This window comes from Empidonax traillii, unplaced genomic scaffold (genome assembly GCF_003031625.1).
Source record: "Empidonax traillii isolate 1590-97213 ecotype Southwest subspecies unplaced genomic scaffold, ASM303162v1 scaffold254:size1037790, whole genome shotgun sequence".
NCBI lineage: Eukaryota > Metazoa > Chordata > Aves > Passeriformes > Tyrannidae > Empidonax > Empidonax traillii.
In genome coordinates, this window is record NW_020955447.1 from 183,870 (window position 1) to 210,021 (window position 26,152).

The 26,152-nt window shown below is 39.1% G+C and overlaps 1 protein-coding gene across 1 annotated transcript in view; it reads right to left on the reverse strand.

Annotated features, from left to right (window-relative positions):
• Positions 1-23,810, reverse strand: part of LOC114060001 (ribosomal protein S6 kinase alpha-2-like) — a 187,559-nt gene extending 163,749 nt beyond the window's left edge. Inside the window, exons 1-2 of the mRNA XM_027889102.1 lie at positions 23,566-23,810; positions 20,143-20,187 (exon numbers count right to left, since the gene is read on the reverse strand). Coding sequence (XP_027744903.1) covers positions 20,143-20,187; positions 23,566-23,628 — 108 coding nt within the window. The 5' untranslated portion in view covers positions 23,629-23,810. The remainder of the gene's footprint in view (positions 1-20,142; positions 20,188-23,565) is intronic.
• Between the last annotated feature and the right edge of the window lie 2,342 nt (positions 23,811-26,152).

The following is a 26,152-nucleotide window of genomic DNA, read 5'->3' on the forward strand; positions in this document are numbered from 1 at the left end:
TGATCAGAAGTTTGGACTGCATGAAAATTTCTTTCTTCCCCCTCCCACTCCTCAAAAGCCCAGAGGTTTGATTCTCTTATCTTTTTCTCTTCTGTCCTGATGTACTGTGAGGAGAAGAGAACATCTGCGGGTAGTTCTGCTGTGAATTGGACACTGTGGTCAGGGTTTGACAAAGACTTTTCTCTATTACACTTTTTTGAGGGTAAAACAGCTCCACATAGTTTTTCTAAATCTATATTATAAATGCAAGCCACCTTCAAGTTGATTTCTATTTACAAGCCTTTTTAAGCAACATCAGTACACAGCAGCTATAAAAGAAGGTGTTTAGCTTAGTCATTTGCAAACCTCTCCAACAGTCAAAAGATTTTTTTAGAGATATTTCACACAAACTCACAATAATCCATACTCTTTCCCCCATACAAAAATCAGGTTATCCTTAACAGGTACATTATGATTCATGGCCTTGCTGAGATTTTGGTCCTCCTTAAGATAAGCTCAAGTTATTTAGGATTCTATATTGCACATACTGATTACGAAATTCACATAAGATAAAATATGAGATAACCCTACCTTATGCTTCAGGGAATGCCTCAGATTCAGACTTAGGTCTCAACATATAGCCCAATATATATTTAGAGTGCTCTAACAAGTATGTCTCTTGGACATATTTTTTTTTTTTTAAACATTTTAACTATTCTAAGTTTATAAATTATCTAAAATCATACATTTCCCGAGTTGCAAAAATATTTATTATATTGGTAACTCTTTATTGCTCACAGCTATGAAGGATATAGAAACAAAAGTAATATATGACTTGAGTCAGAGTTTTTGGAGAAAAACAGGAAGTGCTCAACTGTAAATAAGTCACATCTTTTCTTTAGGATAAAATAAAAACTTAGTCCTATTTTCTTAATTTATTAGTATTCATTTGAATCTACCTGCCTTTCAATTTTACTTGTTATTCTTGCACATTTTAGACATACATATAAGGAAGAAAAAAAACTTTAAAATTGCACCTTAAATTAGTTCATCTTCACTTCTGCACACAAAAGCAAAAACACACAAACCAAAAGAATCATCTCTTGGCTTCACCTTTAGTTAAAGAATTTTAATATTCTATCTCCTCATATACATTTCTCTCCATTGCTCTAATAATTTTTCACCGACTCTTTGGTCTCAATAACCATGTTTCTTATGCTTTTTCAAAGCTGAAGTGACTGTAACTGAACATAGGGCTCCAACTGCAAAAACTGAGGACAGTGGCACAGCTCTGCTGGCACAATCTATTCACTTTCTCCTGCCTATGGTACCTCCCGCACACTTCACAAACAAAAGAGGATTGATGCTATAAAGTCTGTGTTCTGCACCTCCTACAGATACACACAGTGGCACATTAGCTGGCACAACAATGCCATACCTGAGTTCTGTTAGCATTTTGAAAGAGATTTCTAGAAATAGCTACACTACTGATTTTTTTTTTTTAAACACCAACTTTCTCTTCACTTTCAGTGCTTTTTCATCTTCGATTAAGGATGCTATTATTCTTCTATTGAGACATTATGTGGATGTACCAAAAACAGGAATGCAGAATATAATGTTACAATGACAACATGCAGGTTCTTTGCTCACAGATTTAAAAAAATAATTAAAAAATCCATCTTCCTATTATCTGTTATCATCTCATGTCAGGTAGTACAATTATATTCTTTGTTATAATTCCAGTAATTTCTGCAGTTGATCATAACCTACAGTAAAACAAACCCTGCCAAATAAACAAAGTCACCTGAAAACAATGAACTAGGGGGTTAACGCTTGGAAAATGCCCAGCTTCTCACAGGAGTTTCATCTTTCAGGTGTGGCAAGGGATCTAGAATTTTAAAAGCAACAAGGCAGCAAAAACAATACTGGATGATTCTAAAGTTATATTTGAAAAATACAGTTAAACCAAAGATGTCAGGAAAAGAGCAACTGAATAAGCTGCAGCTTGATTTAGGCAACTACAAGATCTATTTAATTAAGGCTTAGCTAATGCAGAACTGTATTTTCACTGAACAACAAAAAAAATTTAAAAAACCAAACAGTAACCTTCTGCTAAGTGTGATATATTTCCAGACAATAAATTTACAGAGAATTTCATATCATTTTTACCTTTCAAAATTTCTGTATGGACAAGTACACAAAGAACTACCATCAAGACTTACCAATTTGATCTGTAATGCAAGAGAGCAGTTCATGAATTGCCTCTCAAATGCTTATCTGCAAAACTACGAAGGAATAGGGAAACAGGTTTTTCAAATTTACATCGATTAACAGCAAACTTGCATTAAGTTTAGACAGAGGGAACAAGAGAACCATCTGTATGTTGAGTAGTTAGCCAAGCTGTAGGATGCTTACTTGCAGGATGATTAGCAGGAACTATCATAGTTCTGACTCATAAATGGCAAATTATGTGTTTGGGCTGAAGTCACTCAACTTCAACAAAACCAAATATAAGTTTCCAACAGCTCAATTGAAACAGCATCATGGAAAATGTCATCCCAGAACAGTAAAAGCAAGGGGGATTAAAGGCATAAAGATTGCAGACCTTAATAGGTAATGATAAACTAGAGAAGGTTTGAGTCTTAAGTAACAGAAAACCCACACAAGTGCTTTTAGGCACTTGTGAAACCATTTCTGAACTGCACAGTCCCTCCATTCACAGACGTAACAATTAATTTGATATGGAGAGTACTTAGAGCTGATTTGGCCGGCAAGACAAAAATTCTGAGAGAAGCTTTGTAATTTTGTGAGCTAACATTAGAAGAAAAAAACTATGTTCATCTACTATAGCAATTCCTGCCTAGCATTAGCCATGAACTTTCATCTGCTTGTGCCTATCTGAGGCCAAATAACTGGGGTTTGGCTAAAGCCTTTTTTTCTGGAAAGGAATTCAGTTCTGACTTGAAAACTTCAAGAGAAGCACAAACTCACTTCCCAGCTTCTAAAAACTCCTTTCCCACACTTCTAAAAATCTGCCAGCGGTTTCTAGCTTTGTTCTCAGCTACCAGGTCTGGGAAGGCGGTAGAGGCTTCAGCTTCCAGTTACTGCTTCTCACACCAGCTCAGTGATTGCCAGCATTTCCCTGCAACAGGCAAGTATGATTCACTTAAGTGCATACAGCACTGTCAGGTCAGCTCTTATCATTAAAAAAGTTTAAATCGGTATTCAAAGAAACAAAAAGAAAACTCCACCCTAGAAATGACGGAAGATTTACTCAAATTGTCACATAATAATTCATTCTCAAGCGATTAAAAACCCTTTCCCCAAACAAGACAGACCTCTACTGTTGGATAAAGTTACTGCAAGCTTAACAAATTCACTCATTACCCCAGAATAATTCTGTTGGGCTTGTTATAGGTTATAGATATGTACTTCAAATCAGGGCTCCTGCTGCAGCCTAGTGGTATCTCTGAGGTGGCTTGTTGGCAGAGATGCACAAGATTAGGTGACAAGTCCCTCTCCCCAGTGCATTTCTTCCTAAGGGGCCCATCTCATGGACATGCTCAGAACCTCACAATAAGCCACCCTCTGTGGCACTGGTGCTGTAGATCTAACAAACAGGAATTGCTGAAACTAAGAAAATTGAAAAGTTAACATGAGCGTATATACCGCAAATATCAAAAATGCCTCACTGCAGCCCAGCTTTAGACTGACCTGAACTGGGACTACTATACATCAGCCAGTCTCATAGAACATCCCAAGTAACCAGCCCTGCCAAAGTTAAACTGACAGCTGTACCCAGGTTACCTAGTGCCAGTCTCCTTGTCAGATCCCTATGCTGCATCACAGCTACTGTGGTCTGCAATATTGTGGTGACAACATTCCAACCATTGGAGTTGACAATGTGGTTCTTTATTTGGTTAAGAAACAATCAGCATCCGCCTTGCACTTTCCATGGAAATATCAGGCTATGATCTAAGAAACACAGAATTAATCCTTCCTCACTCTTCAAAGCAAGAGCTGGGGGAAAACAGAGGCTAAAATCCTAGTTCTTAAAGTCATTTGGGTTGGAAGCAACCACTAGAGGTCATCTAGACCAACCACATGCCCAAAGAAGCCAGTCCAAAATTAGGTTTGACTCACACTCTGTGGCAAAACTAAGATAGTTATGGGTTGGAGTACGCTTCAGGGCATGATTAGGAACAAAGGAGAGAAGTTTCTTTTAATACATGGCTGGGATATGGCTATGCAAAGAATGAAGATAAAATCTTGCTACAGTAAAGTCAGTAATTACAGCTAAGATACTTATTCTCTATGATGCAACTCAGTGCTACCATCTGCAACAGATTTACACTGCATTCAGTTTGTCAGGGTGTAACAATACAAGACACGAAGTAGTTTAAAACATGTACATAAAAAAATTTATCTGGAAGATTTGCAATACCTAAATTCAAGACTAGAAATACTTGGCTACCGTGGATAAGTTCCAACCTGCCTTTTGGATTCGTTTCAACTCTCTAAGACCCTTCAAGAGGATAAGAAACTCAAGAGTTACCACTGTTTAAAAGGCACGGTATTGCATTAGTCTCAGAAGTACAAGCATCATTTTCAATGCCGCAAACACGACAGTAATATGGTCGGGGTATGTTTCTACATTTCTACAGTTCCATCTGTAGAAAATATGGTGAATGACTGTGTCCTATAATGCAGAAATATGTATTTCACGGACTAAAGTCAGCCAGCTGATTATCACAGTTATCATAAGTAACAAGGGACCGCACTTTCCAGCTCCCATGGTTGTTCACTACAGCAGCAGCTCTGCTAGCTGCTAGAAAGATGAGTGAGGGAACAAGCGAGCTGTCACATTATAAACAGAAAACTTACAAATTAAAATCTTTGTGATATCCAAAGTTTAAAGTAAATTTTACTGAGCTTTTAAGGAGCTTCATATGCCCCGTGTTCAGTTCTACCAAGCCCACACTAGGTGTCAGCCCTGCCCCGGTACAGCAGGATTCAGCTGGTACAGGCACACACAGGGAGCAGGTGTTCCCAAAACGCTGCGTTTTCCTCCTAGACCATGAAGGGTCACACTTGCGTAGCACTTGGCGAACAAGAAAAAAAACTGTTTCTGTCCCATGGGCAAAAATTAAGAAACTACATAATTTGTCTTTAAAGTGTGTTCTCTCTCAAAGCTGAGCTGGTCTTGTAACTAGATCAAAGGAAGGTTAAAAAACAGGTCAACATGTAGCAGCAATAGGTGCATTCTGGTTTCTGTAGGGAAATAAAGAAGCTATTAGGTTTTTGTACATATTTTTTGAGACATAAAACTTCCAAGAAAGAAAGCCAAGTTAAAATTGCTCTGCAAGAAGCAGAACTAATGGAGATTGTTCCTCAACAGATCTATGATTATTGTTTCTTGGACTTCTTTCCTCCTCTAACTTTTTTGTAAAGGGACATAAAACATATTTCCTAGCCTGCTTATTGCATTGAATAGTACATATTGACTTGGGGCCACGCACAGTTCTGCTTTTTAACCCCTTGGTAGGGTACTTCTTTGAGTCTCTCATCTTTGTTCATTTAACAACATTGCCAAAATCTTTGAGAACAGAGGTCTAAGTGCCTACTCCTCTTTCAAGCCTAACAGAAGTTGGCCATAGTATTGATACCATTGGGTATCAGCGTGATCATGCAGATTGCTTCCCTAGGAACAGCCCAAAGATCTAATAGAATCAATCAACCTCGACATTCTTCGGCAATACTGCTGCAAAATTGCTTGCTTACAGGTCATGCAGTTTCAGGGTATTGCAGTTTTCAGTATAATTCTTTAAAATGAGACTTATCTTCATCCCCATGGCAACAGACTGCAGGCATGTCCACACTGCAGTTAGGAGATGTGACTGCAGTTTATTTGCTAGCTTCAGTCTAGCCAGTTCAAAAAATATAGGAATACATCCAAAGTAGTATGGGTTAGGGTCTTCAGACACAAGCACACAGCTAAAGCTCATGCTGTCATCACATAGCTACTCCTAATTCTGAACCTTTCTATCCCACAGCTGCAGGAATAGCATAGCCAGTTGCAGAGCAGCACCTGGTGAAAAATGTACCTCTTGTTATCTGAAATTATTTCAGTGTGCACTTTACAAGACTGTAATCTATTTAGATAAAAGATATTAAGTGTACATTGTGTGTCTGTGTTTACACCCCCTCTCCCAAACCCACTCCCCCCCCCAAAAAAAAAACCAAACCCCACTCCACACCCCAGTCACTTAAGATGTTTGTGACTAATATAATCAGGACAGGAGGGACACCACTTCCCACACCACAGATGCAGGTGCCCAATGGATGTTTTGCCTATGGATGTTTCCAAGTATCATGTAATGATATAAAGGTCATTGACCTGAGCATATCTGAATTCATCTCATCAGGTTAACATTCAGAAATCTTAATTAAATCTCTGCTCTGCTTAAGCAAAAGTCACATCTATCCCTCACAACACTGCCTGGTGGCCCTGTGAAATCCTACATTGTGCCACAGCAACACATGATGAAAATTATTTAATCCAATTTCTCCCACCTGCGGGGTTTAGGCTACTTTTATGTTTAATCTGACTTATTCTTCAAATTAGTAACAAGACTGGGGGAGGGCGGTGGGGAGAAACACACACTCACACACAAGTGAATGTATCAAAACAGCCTTGTATGCAGCTGGTACCATCTTCAATCACTGGATATTTCTGATAATTCACACAAGCTGAACTACATTCCAGAAACAAAGGGTAGTCAGCCTCTTCAAGACACTCACCTTGGGAGTGAGTTATGCCCACTCCACGTTTTCAAGCAGTGAGGAAAGTTGATTCCAGTCTCCCAGATCTGCTTTGTTTTAAGAATTTGAAAAGTCCCACAGCAGGCTCTTTTGCTTCTACTTTACACATTCAGTCTAGTATTTATGCTGCTATATACAAAGTAAAAATGCTTCAGAAAGAAGCAGAAACAATTAAATTACTCATTTCAGTCTTGAAGATATCATTTTGTTACAATAACTTGCCATATGCAACATGCAGATAGATTTGAGTGCCCAGATCCTTTGACTCTCCATAAACAGCCAAACTTTACTTTTTCCTAGCCACATAAGGACAATACTTTTAGAACAAGATGAGAAAAATTTTGTTTTTCTCTTTCCTCATAGAGAGGAAAGTCTTTTTTCCTCTCTATGTCCTCCTTTCCTCATAGAGAAGACAGCTATCTCTGCCCTAATAAGCTGCAGCAGGTACAGTCTTCTGCCACAACTTTCATCAGAAAAATCTGTTATTCAGGCCCAGATACTTAACGGCTACAGTGTTTTGCTGTTGATGAGACCATAAATAAGGAGACTTCTGTACAAAAAAACTTTGCACTCCCAACCCCCATAAGCACATCTACCAATATTTCATATCTCCTTTACATTTTGGAGTCATGAGGTCAGGTGGAACTCCAGTTTTAACTGCATTTTCTGGAAACATTTATCTTGTTTGGCTGTGTAAAGCCTAGCAGGGGAAAAAATATATATATCAGTATTCTATTACATAATCTTACTTTTCCATTACTTTTACAGAGAGATGAAAGTCAGTTTGAACAATGCAAGTTAACGATCCTAAATTCAAGTGATCTGGACAGTATATCTGGACATTGCATGATGTCCAAGTAAAACTGCAGAAGAAAAAAGAGCTAAAAGAAACAGCGCAGGAAGAGCTACCACACTTTTTCTAAGACATTTCCAGATAGTCTGGCAAAAAATCAAAAGCACCAAGTCTCAGGGGTTTTTTTCTGAGACAAAAAGACACTGTGATAAAGAAAGACAAAGCCAACTTCCCTCTGTCAGCTGAAGACAAATTCAGACTGCAGCCACCACAGGGGAGGCATCCAGCATCTGTATTCTCTGCTGAAGAGGTTTTGCAGGTGCTCCCCATCCTCCAAGGTTTTTTATTACTGTGAAAGGAACACCTTAAACCACGTTAGATTTCCTCTTCAGAATTGCACAAGCTGCTATTTCCAGACAGCTAGAGAAATGGGACCCACTCTGTTCCTCCTGCTGTCAGCATCTGCCTTATACAGCACTTAGGGTGTCATTAAATGCTTCCCCCAGCCGGCAGCCAGGGACACAGAGCTCCTTCATCTTATAAAAAGCAGCTCTTCCAACTGTTCATGCAGGCTCCATTTACATTAGTTAAAGCGCAAAGCACAGGCACAAAGAGCGAGCTAGGCAAAACAGTATTTTAATGATCCATTTCTCTCCCAGAGCCTCGTCTCATCCCAGCTGTACAGCTGAGAAACTGTATGTCTTCTCCATAGCAAGATTCTCTATTCAAATCAGCCTGCATAAGTAACTTGGAAGCATCTGGTCTGCACACATGCTTTTCTTGCTGGACAGTGACATATAAGTGTACAGCTTCAGCAAGAGCAAGGATTCCTGTGCCAGGCATAGTTATGAAATTTAAGAGGAGGCTCTATAGATTGCCATAGGACAACAAGCTTCCTCTGTTAGTGTGTACAGCAAAGTTAGCTTGGCTAGCCCTAGGCACCTCTATCTGACATTCATAATTGAGTCATAAGAAAAGCCAGTGGAAAAGAAAATTCACAAGTGTTCACTGATAGTCACAGTTGTTCAAGTCATCAGATGGTAACATTTGTTTTGGCCATTTGTTGTCTGTAACTATGCTTGCAATGCACTTTTCAAGACCACCAAGATACTAACTAAAATACAGTTATAGCATTGTAATGCCTTGAAGGCAAAGACTTGTAGTATTATTTAGAGAACAGGTACCACATCTAGGACACTATAAAAAAAAAAAAAAAACACCCCAAAACACAAAAAACAAACCCCACACACAATATCACAAAAGGGGCATGGAAGGTTTTTAAGCCTACTTCAACCTATTCTGTGACTTCCAGGAGATCTTTAGGTCCATCCACAGTGGGTAGGAGTTAAGAGTCAGACAGTTCAAAAGAAAATATCCCATGCCTATGGTCCTTACACCCCACCACAAGAACTACCACACTCCCAGCATCAGATCTGGCAAATTTATCAAGTCACCATTTCAAACCTGTAGCAAGCACTTTCCATAGCTCTAGATATTCCAGAAAGTGAACTCTGTTTCAAAGATCAAACATTTCATGGGCAAGAGAATCAATGCATTGCCACATCAAACCATTCTGTACCTGTAATCAGTCCAGTGTAAAATTAATTAGCACCTATACTATTAGAAAAGTTATGGATGAAAAACTCAGGTTCCTCTCCACAGTATGTGGTCAGTCTAAAAGATTTGGAACTAAATGCATATTTCAGGCTTTTCAAAGAAGCTTTGTTAAATTTTCTCTCAAAGCTGATAGAGCAACTCAGGGGAACTGTTTAAAAAAAAAAAAAAAAAAAAAAGGCTAGTAGGACTGGGTAAAAATTGTAAGAACAAGAATAAAGAGGAATAAAGAGTACTGATGTAACCAGTCACAACAGTGAACCATCAAGTTAAGAGATAAACAGTTATTCTATGCAGAAGCTAAACTTAAAATTTCTTTTCTCCCAATTCATACATTTTAGATAGCTTTTTATTCCTTGTCACAGTTACAGCTTTGAATATTCAGATTCTTAAAGCTACATTTACAAGTGAGTTTATTGGAGAATAAAGAGTTAGAGAAGTCAAAATGAGGATCCAGGTGTAACAATATTAGAGACTCCTGGCTGATGATCTACTGTGCATGAGAACGCCTCTCCTGTCTGAAAGGAAAATCAGTTTTCAAATTCCTGATTCAAAGCCGGGGAACTTGCAGGGTGACAGGGACAGGAACTGGATTCTGTGTAGCTTCATCAGTAGGATTGTATAAGCCTCACCTACACATCAAAGCCACTAGGGCTTTCAAATTTTATAACAAGCACAAAGCAATCAAAAGAACACATTCTTCATCTGCACACTGTATAATGTATTTACCCATTAATCTTGGGCATTTTCAAATTATTAAATATTCTTTTTACACAGATATTTCAAGGCTGACAGTATGTACACCCAATACCCCACCACCTGCCCAAAGTCAATTATCTATTCAAAGCTGGCTCTGAGAATCAAAAAGGTGTGCAAGTCTGCCAGCTACATGCAGCATGACAAACCATATTTCAGGAATATGTTCAAAATGTTTAACACATTTAATTAAGCCTTACGCTAACTCCAGTTGGCAAGCTGGAGTATGAATCATGGAAGCTAGATCATAGCAGCAAACTCAAAGCAACATAAACTTAACTGCTTACTCCTGGAGCTGAATAATTACTTACTGCATCAGGGATCCAGGAGGAAACACTCTCAGAGTAGTTTTCAAGACCCTTGCTCCAATATTTTAAGTAAGATGCTCGGCACCTTTAGCCACCAGTCCTAGTCTGTAGCAAAGCTCTCAAGCACACTATGGGACGTAGAAATTCCCAGGTACACTTCTGTGTAAGTCAGAAACAGTTTTCAGATGACAGATGCTCAGAGAAGGCTCACAGACAGAATCAAAACACTACTTATGCAATTTAATACTGTTGTATCAGCTTACTTTATTAAAAGAGTGAGTCGGAAGCCTTAGTTTTCTTAAAAATATATTAATAAAGCAAATCATGTTAAAAGCCGCTGTAATATATACTATACAAAAAGTCTCACAAGACTGTTCACCATAATTAAAGACTTTTTATAGGAAAATGCAGGAGAGTATACAAACTAAACATACATGATTAACAGCTCAAACCATGAAGCAATTCACTCAAATAACAGTCTCACATACCAACTTGAAAAGTACTATTTTGCTCATTGTTGTGCTTGGAATTTTCTTTCAAAAGAGGTATTATTAAATATATTAGTATTACGTTTTCCCCAATTTGAAAATTGAGAATTGGACTACAAATATAAAGTTTTAGATTAGTAAATGTTGATGACTCCCCAGTTCCCAATTACTGGAGATGAGAACTGTGGTCGTTACAGTGTACAGGTGGATCACGCTACTTATTCAAGTACCTATATATGAATAAATATGCCTAAACACCACACTTCAAACTCAGAGCATCACAAATAACAAAAGACATTAATGAAACAGATAGACTGTACCTCAATCATACATGGAATATGTTAATGCCCATTAGTATACACTATGATTTCCGTCTATTTTTCTTTTGTTTCAAGTTTGTTATCAGAAAAAAGAATTGCAGACCACGCTAAACAAACCTACTGATCACTCTAAATATTAACTTCACAAAAACATACCAATTAAAAAGGGGAGAAAACAGCTACAAAATAAAGGCAAAAGAGCAATCAGGAAATCCACATTCACTTTTGATGAAACCAGTTTGAGCAAGGGCAGAATTTGTCACTTACTAAGCTCTTCACATCCAGAATTAAAATATTTAGAAGACTTAAAGTTTTAATTTCATATAATTATGAACGGGTCATTTGATCATGATACCTAAACATCAAGAAACTTAGATATGTCAGAAATTCTATATAGATGCCGGATCAAAGTTTTGAACAGGTGGGAACTTTCAGTTAGCTCCACAGAGACAATACTGTACAAATACCCACCTGCAACTCTAGACACCAGATCTTTATATTCACCCCCACACTTTTCTAGTGTTGATGCAACCCTCTGTATTCCATAGAGGTGCTACACAACATGACTTTTCTGGTCACCTATCAGAAATAGTTGGCTAAATGAGACAAAGCATCTGGCAGTTTTTAAGAACTCAGCTGCTTCAGAAGAGATAATTTGCTTTCCTCCTCAACTTCTAAAATGTATTCAGAGCAGCAACAAAACCCACACTGCATATTTCACACACTACTTGTAAATTTTGACATAATCTTCGTGAAACCCTGAGCGTAATAAACATGCACAAGTACTGATCACACATTCTATAAACACGGAACTTCTGCAAGTTTAACTCATTTGTTCAAATGCAGCCAGATTAATTTATTGCAAAAGCTCCCTTTCTAGTCAACAGGGAAAACTAGTCAAGTATTAGATAAAATAAATTACACCCTGAAACACATAACTGCCTAGAAACAGAAGCCTAATTCTTGATATCTACAATAACAACATAATTATTCTGTGTCTAGCCATGCCCACTTGAGAACATAAAAAAAAAAAATAAAAAATTAAGATGTAGACCTACGTTCTGATTTTTCCTATCAAATCTTTGGAAGAAAGTAGTCAGAGGAAGACTTTTCTTCCAAAACACAGTGTTCACCTTGCTTCTTTGTCACATGACTTTTCCTTTGGTGAAAGTTAATTGGAAATAGCAGGAAAGGAGAGAAGAAGAAGATTCAAAAAAAGAACTCTTATTTCAACACAAACCACTATGTTCTTAGGAGAGAACAAACCATAGAGGGAGCAAGAAAATTAGAGTAATCTAGGGGTAAAAAAAAAAAAAAAAAAGGAAAACAATTGACTTTGAGCTCATTGTAATAAAGAAAAATGGATTTTCTCACCCTAGAGTTGTAATGTGTAAATTGTATTTTTCTTCCATTTTAAAAAACACAGCTCTCTAGGAGGCACCATACTCATCACAAAAACAAATTATCCTTGACTCTAGGGACTGCCAAGTGACTCATCTCTCCTGATGATACAATTCACTTGGAACCAGCACACTCTTGGGCACCAACTACCATCGTGGTACAATATCATTTTCATGAGGGCATGGTTTTCCCTAGATGAACTTTCATTTGTCTTAAATAATAACTCCTGTTCAAAATCAAGCAGCCTTATTCCGTGAAGCATTTTACATCTTTCAAATACTTTCAGAGCTTCTTTTCCCCATTCAGCATGACATTTGCTCAGTAGTGAGTGCTGCAGTGCAGACTGCAAAGATTATTTTAAAAGCTTCCAAAACACAATATATTTCCTGTGCATGCAAGTGGCTGTGTGACTGATTACATCAGAGATGGTCATTTTAGCGTCCACTTAAGAAAAAATTTGGTTGGTTAGCTGTTTGTTCTATAGCTAAACACACGACCCAAAATTCAACACACAACCAAAAACACACCCACAAAACATACACCACCATGCATTGTCCCTGAACTGTGCAGGCTACATCACCCCACTGTGTCAGTGCTTCTTGGAATATCAGAAATAGTGGTGAAATCACCACCATAGCAAAGTCCTGATTCAAGAGAGGTTTAAGATCAGGGTCAACACATGGAAAAGTAACTCTTTATTGGGAATGAGCATCAGCTACTATCTCAGGTAATGGAAGATCTGCCATGAACTATAAATATCAGTGACCTTTTCTACCAACCAGAACACCATTATCTCCTCATTTAGGGTCTCAATATATAGTGAAACAGAGTTCTTTTTTGGTTCTTAAAAACTAAGGTTTCTGAGAAACAAAATCTGTCACTCTTCAACTGTGGAGAGAATAGTTTCAATGCAGGTTGCCACTCACTGTAGATATCAGCATTTAGCAGCAGCTGTAGAAAGCCAAAGGGGTTGAGAAATCCTGATAAAGGTTCACAGACTTTTTTAAATGCTATTATCTTGTTTCTAATGCATCTGAGCCACAACAGCACACTGTCTGAAAGCAATAATTCAAAGAAATAACAGAGACTGTACAACAAAAATTGCTAGAAAATGAAGTTTAACATGAATAGGACATCATTAAACATAAACATTAAAGTTCAAAGGTCTCAGTTCTTTCAGTTTGTTCAATAAGGTTTTCTACACACTGCTTAGCCCCAAACAGTTGAAATTTTCTACATCTCTATTTGCTGTATGAATTGTTCAAGGGGGAGGAGAAGGAAAAATATCAAAGAGAAAAAAAATAATCAGGTCTTTTTATACTGACACCTCTCCTGTGTCTTCCGTAATTCAGTTAATGAGGACAGTGACAACAAGAAGTCAATTTATAAAGAATCAGAAGTAACAGAATTCTATAGCTCAGCTGTTGTCCTGTCAGCTTACCCACCAGTGCTGGAATTCTGAACACAGGCTCTGGGGTACAAGAGGAGGAGAAGACACTTCATTCATTCCATAACCCCAGCTGTCCCCTCTCACATTTTAGCCACACTAAGTCGGTGATGGAATAACCCTTCATCTCCATCAAGGACACACATTTTTATACACTTGTTCAAATATTCTGTTGGTTGCCTGACCAATTTCATTCCAAAAAGAATTGCAGTTATTTAATTTTTTGTAGTGTTGGTACATAGGCACTATAGATCAACGTCCAAAATATATTCAAAAAAACCAGTTTCTAAAGAGCAATTTAGAGTTATTAACTGTCAAATCCTTCATAAGAGCTAAGTACTTCAGATTTTTTTTTTAATGGAAAGGTTTAAGTAAAGTAAAACAGCTTACATTGCCTACACCACGTGCTCAAAGAAGAGCTGTGGGAAGGAGAAATAATTTGTTTCTTAAATACATTACCACTGTAATTTTGTAAGAACCTATTCAAGGTCATAATCTTCTGGTAAATCGGATAAGGGCCTGCATTTGAGCTCACTCAGTACATACTTCTGTAGAGAAAAACAAGTCATCCCAGATCAGTTGGTAGGCATCTCTATTTTAGAAAAGTGTGTAGCACAGTACCTGAACTTACAGCTACTTAGATACTGTGATTATAATGCATTACTAGATAAGAAAATTTTTCACTACTATAAAGATTTTTCTTAAACATGTTTTAATAATTCTGAATGCTTGGGCTTTTTTTGAGAAGGAAAATTGCAACATGTTAAGTAAACACGTTGCTGTCATCTAGCAACCTGAACTAGGCTTCCCTCCTCAAGAGCTTTTACATCATATTACAAAATTACACTTCTCTCCACTCTGTGGTCAAATACCACTCATTTGACCATAAGCTTCCTATTTGTTTTTCCCTGAAAGGACAAGCTGCTTCCATTGCCCAAGCTTTTTAAGAAGATACAGATTTGTGTGTGTGTGTGTATGTGTGTACACATACACAGATCCAAATTGTTGAAGTTTCTTGGTAATTATCTTTAATAACCTCCTGTCTCAGGAGAAGCCTGTGATCATTCCCAACAACTAAAACATACAACTCACAAAGCAGCAGAAAACTAAAGTTATTCCATTTGGAGGGCCCTCAATACACATACTAACCTGTGATCTGCAAGATCATCCACTGAGATGTAGATTTTATTTCCTGGACTGTGCAGTCAATTATGATTGCTATTAAAAATCATCCCCAACATACATTTACCTTTATAATGGATTGAACAGTCCATACCAGGTGTATTCAGACCTTTAATTAACTGAAGTAGGAGACACAAGGAGACAACCTGATCAGGAAGAAGCAAAGGCCTTCTTCAGAGAGCAGGAAGAAGCCTTATGTGTACAAACCCTAACACTCAAAGAATACACTTTATCCCCACTGGTATCTTCTAAAAGTGCAAAAGCAATCCCAGGGATTTCTACATTGATGAATGCAATTCCTGACACAGGTGATCAACAAGCCAAGGAGGGAAGTTGTTCTGCTGGACCTGATCTCTACAAACAAGAATGAACGTGTCAAGACTGAAGTTCAAGGGCAGTTTTCATTGCAGCAACCATGAAAAGGATAAACTCAACATCCTGAGACAACAGAACAATGCAAAAGTCAAGATCACAATCCCAGACATCAGTAGAGCAGATTTTGTCCTCTTCAGGTACCTGATTGGATGAATCCCATGGCAGGTGACCCTAAAAGGAAGTGAGGTCCAGGAGAACAAGATAATTTTCAAGGATCACCTCATCCAAGCTCAGTATTTGGCCACCCTGATTTCAACAGAAAATCATGCAAAGGCAGTCAAAGGCATGCATGGATGAACAAGGAGTATATTTGACAAAACTCAGACATGAAAGAATATATATAAGTGGAGGAAACAGAGACGTGTCCAGGAGGAACATGGAGACTATTAAGCATGTAGTGATGGTGTCAGGAAAAGCAAAGCCCATGTGCAATTGAATCTAGTGACAGACACAGAGGGTAACAAGAAAGGCTGCTACAGGTATATTAGCTGCAAAAGGAATAGCTTTGGTCCTCCTATGGAGTGTGAAAAGGAAGATGGTGACAAAGGATACAAGGCCAAGGTGCCCAGTACTTTCTTTGCCTTGGCCTTTACTGGTAATACTGGGCCCTTAGGACTTCCAAGCCCCTGAAACAGGTGGAAAAGAAATATTTGGCCTTGGTGGAGGAGGGTCAGTTTAAAAAGCATTTAAACAAACTGGATACGGTGCCCTCTTCTCCCTTCCCAAATTAAAGTCTCCTGGACTTGATGAGATACAGCCATGAGTGCTGAGGGAACTGGCCAATATTATTTTGTGGCCACTCGCAATGCTCTGAAGAATCACAGCAGTTAGGAAAGCTTCTTGAGGGCCGTAAGAAAGGATGTAGTTCCTATCTTCAAGAAAGAAGACCCGACAAATTGCAAGCCAGTCAGCCTCACCTTGATGCCATAAAGGATGATTAATCGGATCCTTCTGGAAAGAATTCACAAACATACAAACGACAAGAAAATTATTTGGAGTAGTCAATAAATTTGTGAAGAGGAAAATTGTGCTTAAATGACCTGGCAGCCTTCTATGAAAAGATGACCATTTTGGAGGATGAGTGCATAGGCTTTAAATAAGGCTTTGACATTGTCTTCCATATCATTATCTCAGACAAAGAGATGAAGAATTGATTGAAGTGAATTGATTGATTAATTCAAGCAAACAGGGAGATGGATCAAAAACTAAGCAAGCCTAGTGAAGGTGAATAATCACCACAAAAATAATCAATGGATGAGAGGATCTAATCTTAAAAGAAAATATTCTGAGAAAGCTGGTTTTGTTCCCCATGAAGAAAAGACAGGGGACAGGGAAGGAAGGGAGAGTATCTTATTAATACGTATAAATACATGGAGGAAGTAAAGATGACATAGCCAGACTCTCCACAGTGGTATCTAGTGAAGTGACAGGCAGTGGACACAAACCAAAGCACGGGTAATTTTATTTAAACATTAGAATTTTCTTTTGCATCTAGTGTGAACGCTAGAATAGGGTCCCAGAGACCTTGTAGAGTCCATTCAAGGTACAGAAGATCAGACTAGAGGAGCTCCAGAGGTGTCTTCCAACATAAGCTTTCTATGTTGCTATGAGCACTTATTGCTTTAATAACAGTAGCACTATAGCAAGAAATAAAAAATTTCCAGTGATCAAGTAGGTTTTGTGCTTTCCTCACTGTGATCATTCAACATAGTTTTAATTCAGTTTCTAAATGCTATCACATGAGCTGTTACTGCCATTAGTTACAAAAACTTGATCTTTCACTGAGGATCCAATAAATTCATATCTCCTATGGACAGTGGTTGAGCCTGCAATGTATGCTTGTCATGAGACTATACACAGAACATCCACCTTTCCTTCCTCCAATTTTATTATTCCCATTTGCATCAGTATACATAGCATCAGCAGAAGTTATGTGTCTTTGGAAACAGTACAAGAGTTAAAAGTAAGCCTAGGTCCTGTCATTTTCAATTTTGCCACGCAGTTCTGTTTGTGTATCATCATTTCCACTACATATCTCCTCTACTTTTCCAGGAGTCCCATGCAACGTTTGAATTAGAGCACGCAAATTCACTTGAAAGGGTAAAACAGCTCAAAGCAATATTACAAGCTAGTTTCTGAATGCTATAATTTCAAAGTACTGTGAGCTCTATTGCATATATACTCATTATTTTAGCAAGATGAGACAAAGAATTTTGCTGCCAATTGCACCTTCAAGGAGGTTAAGATAGAATATTAACACTTTGACCTAGACTAGACCACAAAGCACATTACCCTTAAGTATGCTGGGGCCTCTGATAAACACAGTTGGTCAAACCTATGCTTCTCTGCCAAGAAAGGGCCAGTTTGCCAAAAATAACCATGTAAGGAAAACTGCATCCCACAAGTCGAAGAAACTGCAGGAGTTTGAAATCCTCTCAAGGAAATTTTCCTCCACTAACCTGCTCCCCTTTGTGGCAGGACAAACTGGGTCCATGGTTTTGGGATGTTCCCCCTCCAAGGGAAAAACCCTGATGATAGCAACTCTGAGCAATGTAGGTGACAGTTCTAAAGCAGAGCTGACATACAACACTCTAGGGCCAAGATGTGCCTCAGAAACACTTGCTGTATCCAACAATCCCATTAATTTATGCCCCTAAAAAACTTGAAGAACTTGTCCATAAATAGGAAGATCAGACCATTTTTATGATGCATTTTACCACCATTTCATTTGTCCATACTATACACAGGATAGAAGAAAGCAGAAGGCCCACATAGCCTAAAGCAAGTTATTTATAAGAACATCCTTTAAGCAGATGTGAGCCACTGCATTACTTGAGTCAAATTCCCTCCTTAAGTCAGGCTTCAATGTCTTAAACAAAAAGAAAAGTTACTTTGGGGTTCAGCACAGTACAGCTATCAGTCACTAGGAACAGCAGACTGCTCCTTCTTACTATACCACAACAATAGGACACCAGCTTCATAGAAATGGAAGAGGCTTACAGACTAAGCCAGTAAAGGGCTGAAATAGCATGACAGCAGCAGAGTAAGGAGGAAAGTCAGATTTTCTTGTATTTTTCTGTAGTACTGTGTAATAAACCAACATGGAAAGTGAAGGCTGAGGGTACTTCTACACTGGACAGCGATATTTCACTGTCAGTAATTTGTTAGTGGTCACTGTGCACGTGTTTTATAATGTACAAGGGCTTTTCAATCAGACTTAAGTATGTGCTCCCACTCATCATACACGCACTGCAATCACCTGGCTGAGAAGTAGACACCAGAAACACACACCATTATCAAACTGCAAAATGTAATACTTACATCAGAAAATGAGAACACAGGATTAAGGTTTCTATACAAGTAGGCATTACATGCCATTTTTTCTGTCAAATTTAAACTTCAGAATTATAAGAAGCACCCCTAATGAAAGTTAACTAGCTTAAATTAATTTGGGAAATGAAAGGTGTCTTCACAAAAAAGCCCTCCTAAAACCCACAAACCAGAAATTTGATCTTCAGCCATATCCTCAAAAAAAGTGACGAGCCAAGTTACCTGCCCCTAATTTCATTCCCAAGATTTTTGAGAAGTAATTTATTGCTCTTCTTAAGAAATCGAAAAGGAGGAGAAAACCACATTTGGATATTGTATTCACTTTAGAGATCAAAACTAAAACTTATTGCTCCTTTCTATAATTAAGGGGTTAAAACTATGCCTTCACCATAGTAGAAAGTCACAAAAACACATCCATGCACTGAAAATCAAACATCAAAGTAAGTTTAGTATTTCCAGGAGTAAGAAATATTGGGAAGTTTATCTTGAAAAGGTGGCTTCTTAGACAAGCATCTTTGCAACCCTCCTTCAATCTTGAAGGGGTTCAGTCTCCTTCACTTTTTGACATCAGCAAATGACAAATAATCTTTCAGGCACACCTCGGTTTACTCTACACAAAACAGCAGCACCTTGCACTAACACCTGGGGCCACTGGTAGACAGTTTTACAGTCAAGCTTTGCCCTCAACTAATCATAATAGTGGATGTTAATTTGTTCTCACCTGGATGTTAATTTGTTCTCACCTGTTTTGTATCTTCGTATCACCTTCTATGTCTAAATTGGACATTCAAACACTTTGAGGCAAGACTTACCTTTTCCTGTAGGTTTGGGTTTGTTTTTTCAATTAGCACAATAGCATAATTCTACAGTAATATAAGCAATAGATTAACTTGAAACAAAATGTTAGCTCAGTCCTCCTCTGGTGAAGAGCCAGCCTAGTGGACAAAATGTAATGACTTCGATTTAATAGTCCTTGGAATTAATTTATCAGGCACAATTTACAATACACAAATACTGCTAATATGACAGCTATTCTTTTTGAGGTCATTACAAAATCTTCTCTGCAGGAAAACAATATGCCTCAAGAAGCTGTGTGTTATTTCTTGGAAAAAGCGTACAGACAATACCTGTAAATCAAAATTCCCTAACCTCCAGTTCAACTTTTTTTTTTTTCCACTTGACCTTGTAGTAAGAGATCAAAAATAGGTTAACATCTTCAGAGCTAGAAGCATGTGGAGAAACAGTATCAGAGACATTTTGTTTCCATGAAGGCAGAAGAAGATATAATTGCTTAACATTTGTGTGTTCCACAAATAAGGAGATTTACCTCTTTTACAGGTTCTTCGTCTGGAGCAGCATCTTCCACCACAGTCTGGTGAACAGAGAGGAGAAAAGAGAGGAAAAGTCATGCAAATATAAGTTATCAAGAAAGGCAATTCTGAGCCAAGATACAGCACAAAATGCAGTTTAGTTTTAGGCAGTTAAGTTGCTTTTAGTTTATACCACCACAGAAGGCATGTTTAATCCTTCACACTTAGCACAGTTAAATTAACCTCTGAATCCATGGAGACTTGCTTTCACCAAGATATCTAAAATGCTAAGAGAAGAAAGCAAGATCATACTGGCACTATTAAAATTGCTGATGAATAGTTAAAGACATTTGCCACAGAATGAATAAAGAACAAAACAAGATTATTCATGAAAAAAACTAGAGAACTGGAACTGCATTTCTTGCTTAGAAAAGAGAATATAAGTGTATATATAGGACAACATTTTCTAAATGCACAAGTTCCAATTCAATATTGAGCTCAGCTGAAATCTATTAAGTGATGAACCTTTTGGAAAATAGGTAGAAAAAATTACGTAGAGCTTGATCACACAACCCTTCCTCAGGAAAAATACTCCCAAGGCTGTAATTCACTATCCCCTCTGTCCAGCTTAAATGGGATCAATACTTTGCCTACTCACAAAGAAATTCTAGACCCAGCAAATATCTCAAATTTCTTGCTTACTTGTCAAACACAATTAATGACCTCCTGAGTCAACAGGTGAAGGAAGCAGGATTTCACTCTAATCTTCCTTTATTCAAACATAATATAGAACATGCCCTCAATGCACTCCTCCTTATCAAGTGATTGATTTACTATAAAAGCTGCCTTTAATATCTGCAAGTCATTCACCTGAGTCATGCACAGGCACTCATAAATGCCTCTGTTTTAAAAGGCTTTTTGGCATTAAGGAAGGGAAGGAGAAGGAGGTCCATATGCATCGAAGAATTAAACTGTCTCCCTTCTTGTCTACCAAACTGTGAAAAGCTTCCGTGAAAAAGAACAACTTGCAGACAGTGATGAAAACATTTTATCCCACACAGATTCAGAGACCATGACAGCTCCCTTGAATCAGTGCAATCAGTAGTGTTTAAGCTGCATTCAGCTCATTAAAGAGTAAATGTTTCTGCTGTTTGAAAGTGTCTTCATGGAGAAGAGCCCACAAGAAATTAAATAATTTCTATGTACCTTTACTAGATTTGAGCAAATGGTACTTCAGGAATTCTATCTACAGCATGATCTAAAATGGTTATAAGTTATAGCATATCTTTAATGTGCTTAGAGACAGCAATAAATAGAGATAATAAATGGTGCTTTATCTTTTGTTCTCATCTAAACCACAGGAGTTTATGACTGCAATTCATTAACCCTCTGCACACTTTTTGTGAGTGAAATCTCTGCAAGAGAGTTCTGCAATAAAGCAGTGTAGCTCAGCTATGGTATTCTTTAAAGCAGAAAACAACAACACAAACAAAACAAAACAAACAAAAAACAAAAAAACAAAAAAAAACAAACAAAACCCAAAACAAACTCCCCTCCCCCCCCCCCAAAAAAAAAAAAAAAAAAAAAAAAAAAAAAAAAAAAAAAAAAAAAAAAAAAAAAAAAAAAAAAAAAAAAAAAAAAAAAAAAAAAAAAAAAAAAAAAAAAAAGCCTGCTACCATAACCTACAAACCCGAACCTCTGATCAACCGTAATTGCAATGGGGCAGTTACACCTGGTAAGGAGATCCACATAGTTTTTTCTGGAAGACAGGTCTAAACAGTCCTCTGCCAACAAAAGAGGTGACAATACAAAGATGTCCCAAGCTATGTATATTGGGCTTTAGTGCAGGACTTACCCTATGATCTAGGGAAGTTTTTCCCAGAAGTTGACAGCAGAAAAAGCAATCTAAGCAATAACTGAAATACCTTCTGTCTAAGCCAGAAAGAAAAACACTGGACACACACAAAAGAACCTGATTTTAGGAAGAAGGGACAGAAGAAGAAAAAGAACAAGCATGTATATGCACTTTGAATACTGCAGTCAGTGGAAAGGAAGACTTGGAGGGGAGCACGATTTTTATGATGTTCAGCAGAAAAACGTTCACCATAGGTACAGTTATACAAATCTTGTTGTTAAAGTGATTTAACTAGGAGTCAGCTGACTTCTCAAACAAAATCAGGACTGATACACTGTTTCACAGCTATAATCTGTTTATTAGTACTCAGATTCCCTGCATCACACAAGGGGGAACAAGTGTCAGCATTCAGAAGTGAATTACACCATTTAAACCTCTGTAACTTATCCTTACACCTCACAACTTATCCTTCACCTAGAGACTCCAGAGTGAGCTGTGCTGTGATAATAAATTACAGTATCGCTTCTACTGTATTGTTTATATGTATAAACTAAAACCTTGCATGAAACCTTTTCCACAGGCTAGCAAGTCCTTTTTTGAGGGAGATGCTTTGTATTCCCCAGATCCTGGCTGCCTCTCTCACCAAACTGCTGTTACAATACTTCAATCAAAGAATGGGGCAGGGTGTTAAAAAAAATGCAAAACCTCCACACCTCACAAGTTTCATCTGTTTCTACCATCCCTTACAGATATGCATGATGTGCTGTAAATATTTGACCTGAAATATTTTATTTTTACTACACTACTCAAAAGTCCCAGAAACACTCAGGAATCCCCTTGTCCCGTTACTGTACAAAAATCATAGAATATCTAACTGAAATGGAAGGTGTCCACAAGGATCACTGAGTCTAGCTCCTGTCTCTGCACAGGACAACCCCAAGAATCACACCATGTGCCCGAGAGCACACTCTGAATATCTGAACTTGAATGATCCCTTTCTTGACACAAGATAACCTTACATTGCAGGTAACGAAAATGCTACTAGATAAATCTTGAGAGTACATACAACACAGCAGCCAGGTAGTTACCACAGCACTGGGTTTCCAGTATTATCCTGAAAGCACAGTCTTGTGCTTAGAGGCAACGGGAGAATGGGTAATCAGAACCCAGGTGAGGTCTACGGGCTTACGCGAACCTCAAATTGCAGATGACATAATTCACGTTTAAATGTGAGCCTGAGCCCGACTCAGCCCGCTTTGCTGGTATCTGCTGTATACGCTCTTTCCCTTTCAGCCGCCCTAGCCCGCCGGGGCAGGTTCCGACCCAATCCCCGTGCTGGGCGTGAGGACAGGACAGGACAGCGGACATCCCGCACCGCCGCGGCACCGCGCACCGCGCTCCAAACCGCCCCGCGTGTGGGGCAACAGGTTCCCGAGCCTCGCCTGGATTCCCGCTCTCAGCAGGGAGCGGACAGGGCAAGGTATCCTCATGACACCCCATTTCGCGAGGTTCGGGGCAGAACCGAGGTGGTTTTCCCCGGCGGGAACGGGGTGGGGGGGCCGGCAGTACCGCTGCTGCCGCTCACCTCCGTCTCCATGGGCTCCACCTCTATCCCTTTCCATAGCTCCAGCAAGTGGGCGATCGGCATGCTGGGCGATGCGCGCCGGAGGACGGGATCAAGCAGGAGAAGGAGCGCGCCGTCGGCCGCCGGTGCAAGCGGGAGAGGAGAAACGAAGGTGCCAGCGGACGACGGGACGGCGTGCCCAGCCCAGCCCGGGACCCTCAGCCTGCCCTACCGCCCGGCAATATGGCTCCCCGCCTGCCCGCCGCGCCCCGGGGAGCCCCGCGGGCGGGGCGCCGAGGCACCACAAGACAGGGGCCGCCGCTCCGCAGCCACCGACCGATCCCCGCCGCCCTGTCCCGTCCCTCCCGGCCGCCGCCCCCGCCTCGGCTCGCTTTTATGCCAGCGGGAAAGTTGATCCCGAGGATGCGGCGGCGGGCGCTGCCATGGTAACGGCAGCGCGGTCCCCCCCCCCGCACGGCCCGGCTGAGCCCCCCCCGGCCGTCCCGCAGCGCTCCAAGGAACCCGGGCACTGTGCCCGGCAGGGGAGAAGGGCGCCACGGCTGAACTGGGGGCTGGAGCAAGCAATAGAAAAATTAGGCAGTTTTTTCCCCACAATTCAAAACGTTGGTATCTTGATGGCAAGTGCAGCTAACAGAAGGGTGTTCTAAGGTTTGCCAAGCTCGATATTATTCTTGTCTTAAAAAGAATTATCTCACTTATTTTCTTTATTATTTTATCTCTGAACTATGAAGCCTGTAGTAAAGTTGATCTATTCAGATGCCATTTCCTCCTTCTGTTCTCACAGCCTATTACACCCTTACTATATAACAAGGATGGCACATGTCCAGCTGCAGAGACCGTGATTTATGCAGATGTTGATTTGAATCCTCCTCAAATTGAGGTCAAAGCATGCATGTTAACTTGTTCAGGCAACTTTGTCATGGTCCAAAAGCTTTTACTGTTAAATAAGTCACTGCTCTTCAAAGAGCCATTTTGGAACAAATAGTCAACATGCAGGGTGAATTTTTCTTCTATTCCATGCTCAAAAAACCACAGCTTATTTCCATAAGCAGTGCTGTACAAATTCAGGACAAGTTTTAGTGAAAAATGAAAATTGTTCTACCAGTCTACAAAAGGAACATTTAAGCAGTGTTCCTCCTCCAGTCCCATCCAGCTTCTCCAAACTGTATTCAGCATGAATAAGCTGCCCTGTAAGTCCAAATGCCAAACACAGCTAGGAGAATTAAATTCACTAGCCACAATAAAAGAAAAACAAAACAAACAAACAAAAAAAAACAAAACAAAAAAAAAAAAACCACAAAACCAAACCAAAACAACCACACAAAACCAGACCTTAACTAGAGTCACAAATAGAACCATGCATTCAGATACCACTGCAAGAACTCAGTCCTTTAATTGTGTTGAATATGAACACTTTTCTTGACTTCTGTGACAGCACTTAAGTAACAACTCGTAACACCAATTATGCAGCTTCATCTGCTTTACAGATTGAGCAATTAAGTATCTAGATTGTTGCCTTTACTCATGGCTCACCAAAAAAGTGTAGTGGGAGTGATGTCGATCACATAACAGACACGTAATTGGAATCAGAAGCCATAGAACCTGGCTGCTACATACTCCCTGGCTCTTGTATTCTGTCCCTGCTTCTTCCCCTGCAACATGAGACATAGTTACCACCTTTAACGTGATGTACAGGCTTTCCCAAACAGCCTCATAGCACCAACAAATGCGAGGACAGAGATAGGACCAAATGCAGTAAATTCAGAGCAAAACCACACTTGTTTTAGAAGACCCTCTTATGAAAGAGACATGTGGTCCCAGAGAAGACACAAGAAGATTGCACATGATTATATCATGTCATCTTGATTTTTAAAAAACTGTTTAGCTCTGATTTACAGGACTGTATTTTATCCTCTGAAATGCAAATAGATCTTGGGGGCCATAGGCTGAGAGAAAGACTAAAGTGTCTGTGACAGCAGGAACTGGGGAAATGGGACATGTCAAGATAATCCTAAGGGAGGCAAATCCAAGGTTTAGGATCACTGCACCTGCAGTCAAGTTAAAAATATGTTCATTTAGATCTAATCTTTTTTCACATTTTCCAAGAACTTCACTTAATTCTTGAGACATACAGTTACATGCTTCCTTAAGTAAGTATTAATCTATTACCAAACTGGGATATCAAAAACCACCAGTACATTTCCAGATCAGTTTGGTCAGTCTAAACATGCATAAATTAGAAACAGAGGAAACCAAGCAATGAGATCTTGTTATTGCTTTAGCATATTTACTTCTGTTATAAGCATGATGCATCTATCCTGCAGTGGACTCATTGCACTCTTTCAGCACCAAGATATGAATTGGGCCCAAATTAAGTGTTCAAGTTTATTGGGTTAAGCAAAGCATGCATTTCATACTCCATTTCTTAACCCTACATAAAGAAAAGCAGAAGTTTTCAATCTCAGCTCAAAAGAAATAATGAGGGTTTTGGTAATTCCCTCCACCCCTTTTATTTTGCTGCATTTACTCAGAGTAATCCCACTGAACTCTCCAGGACAATGTTTGACTAGAGATTTTGAAAGAATAG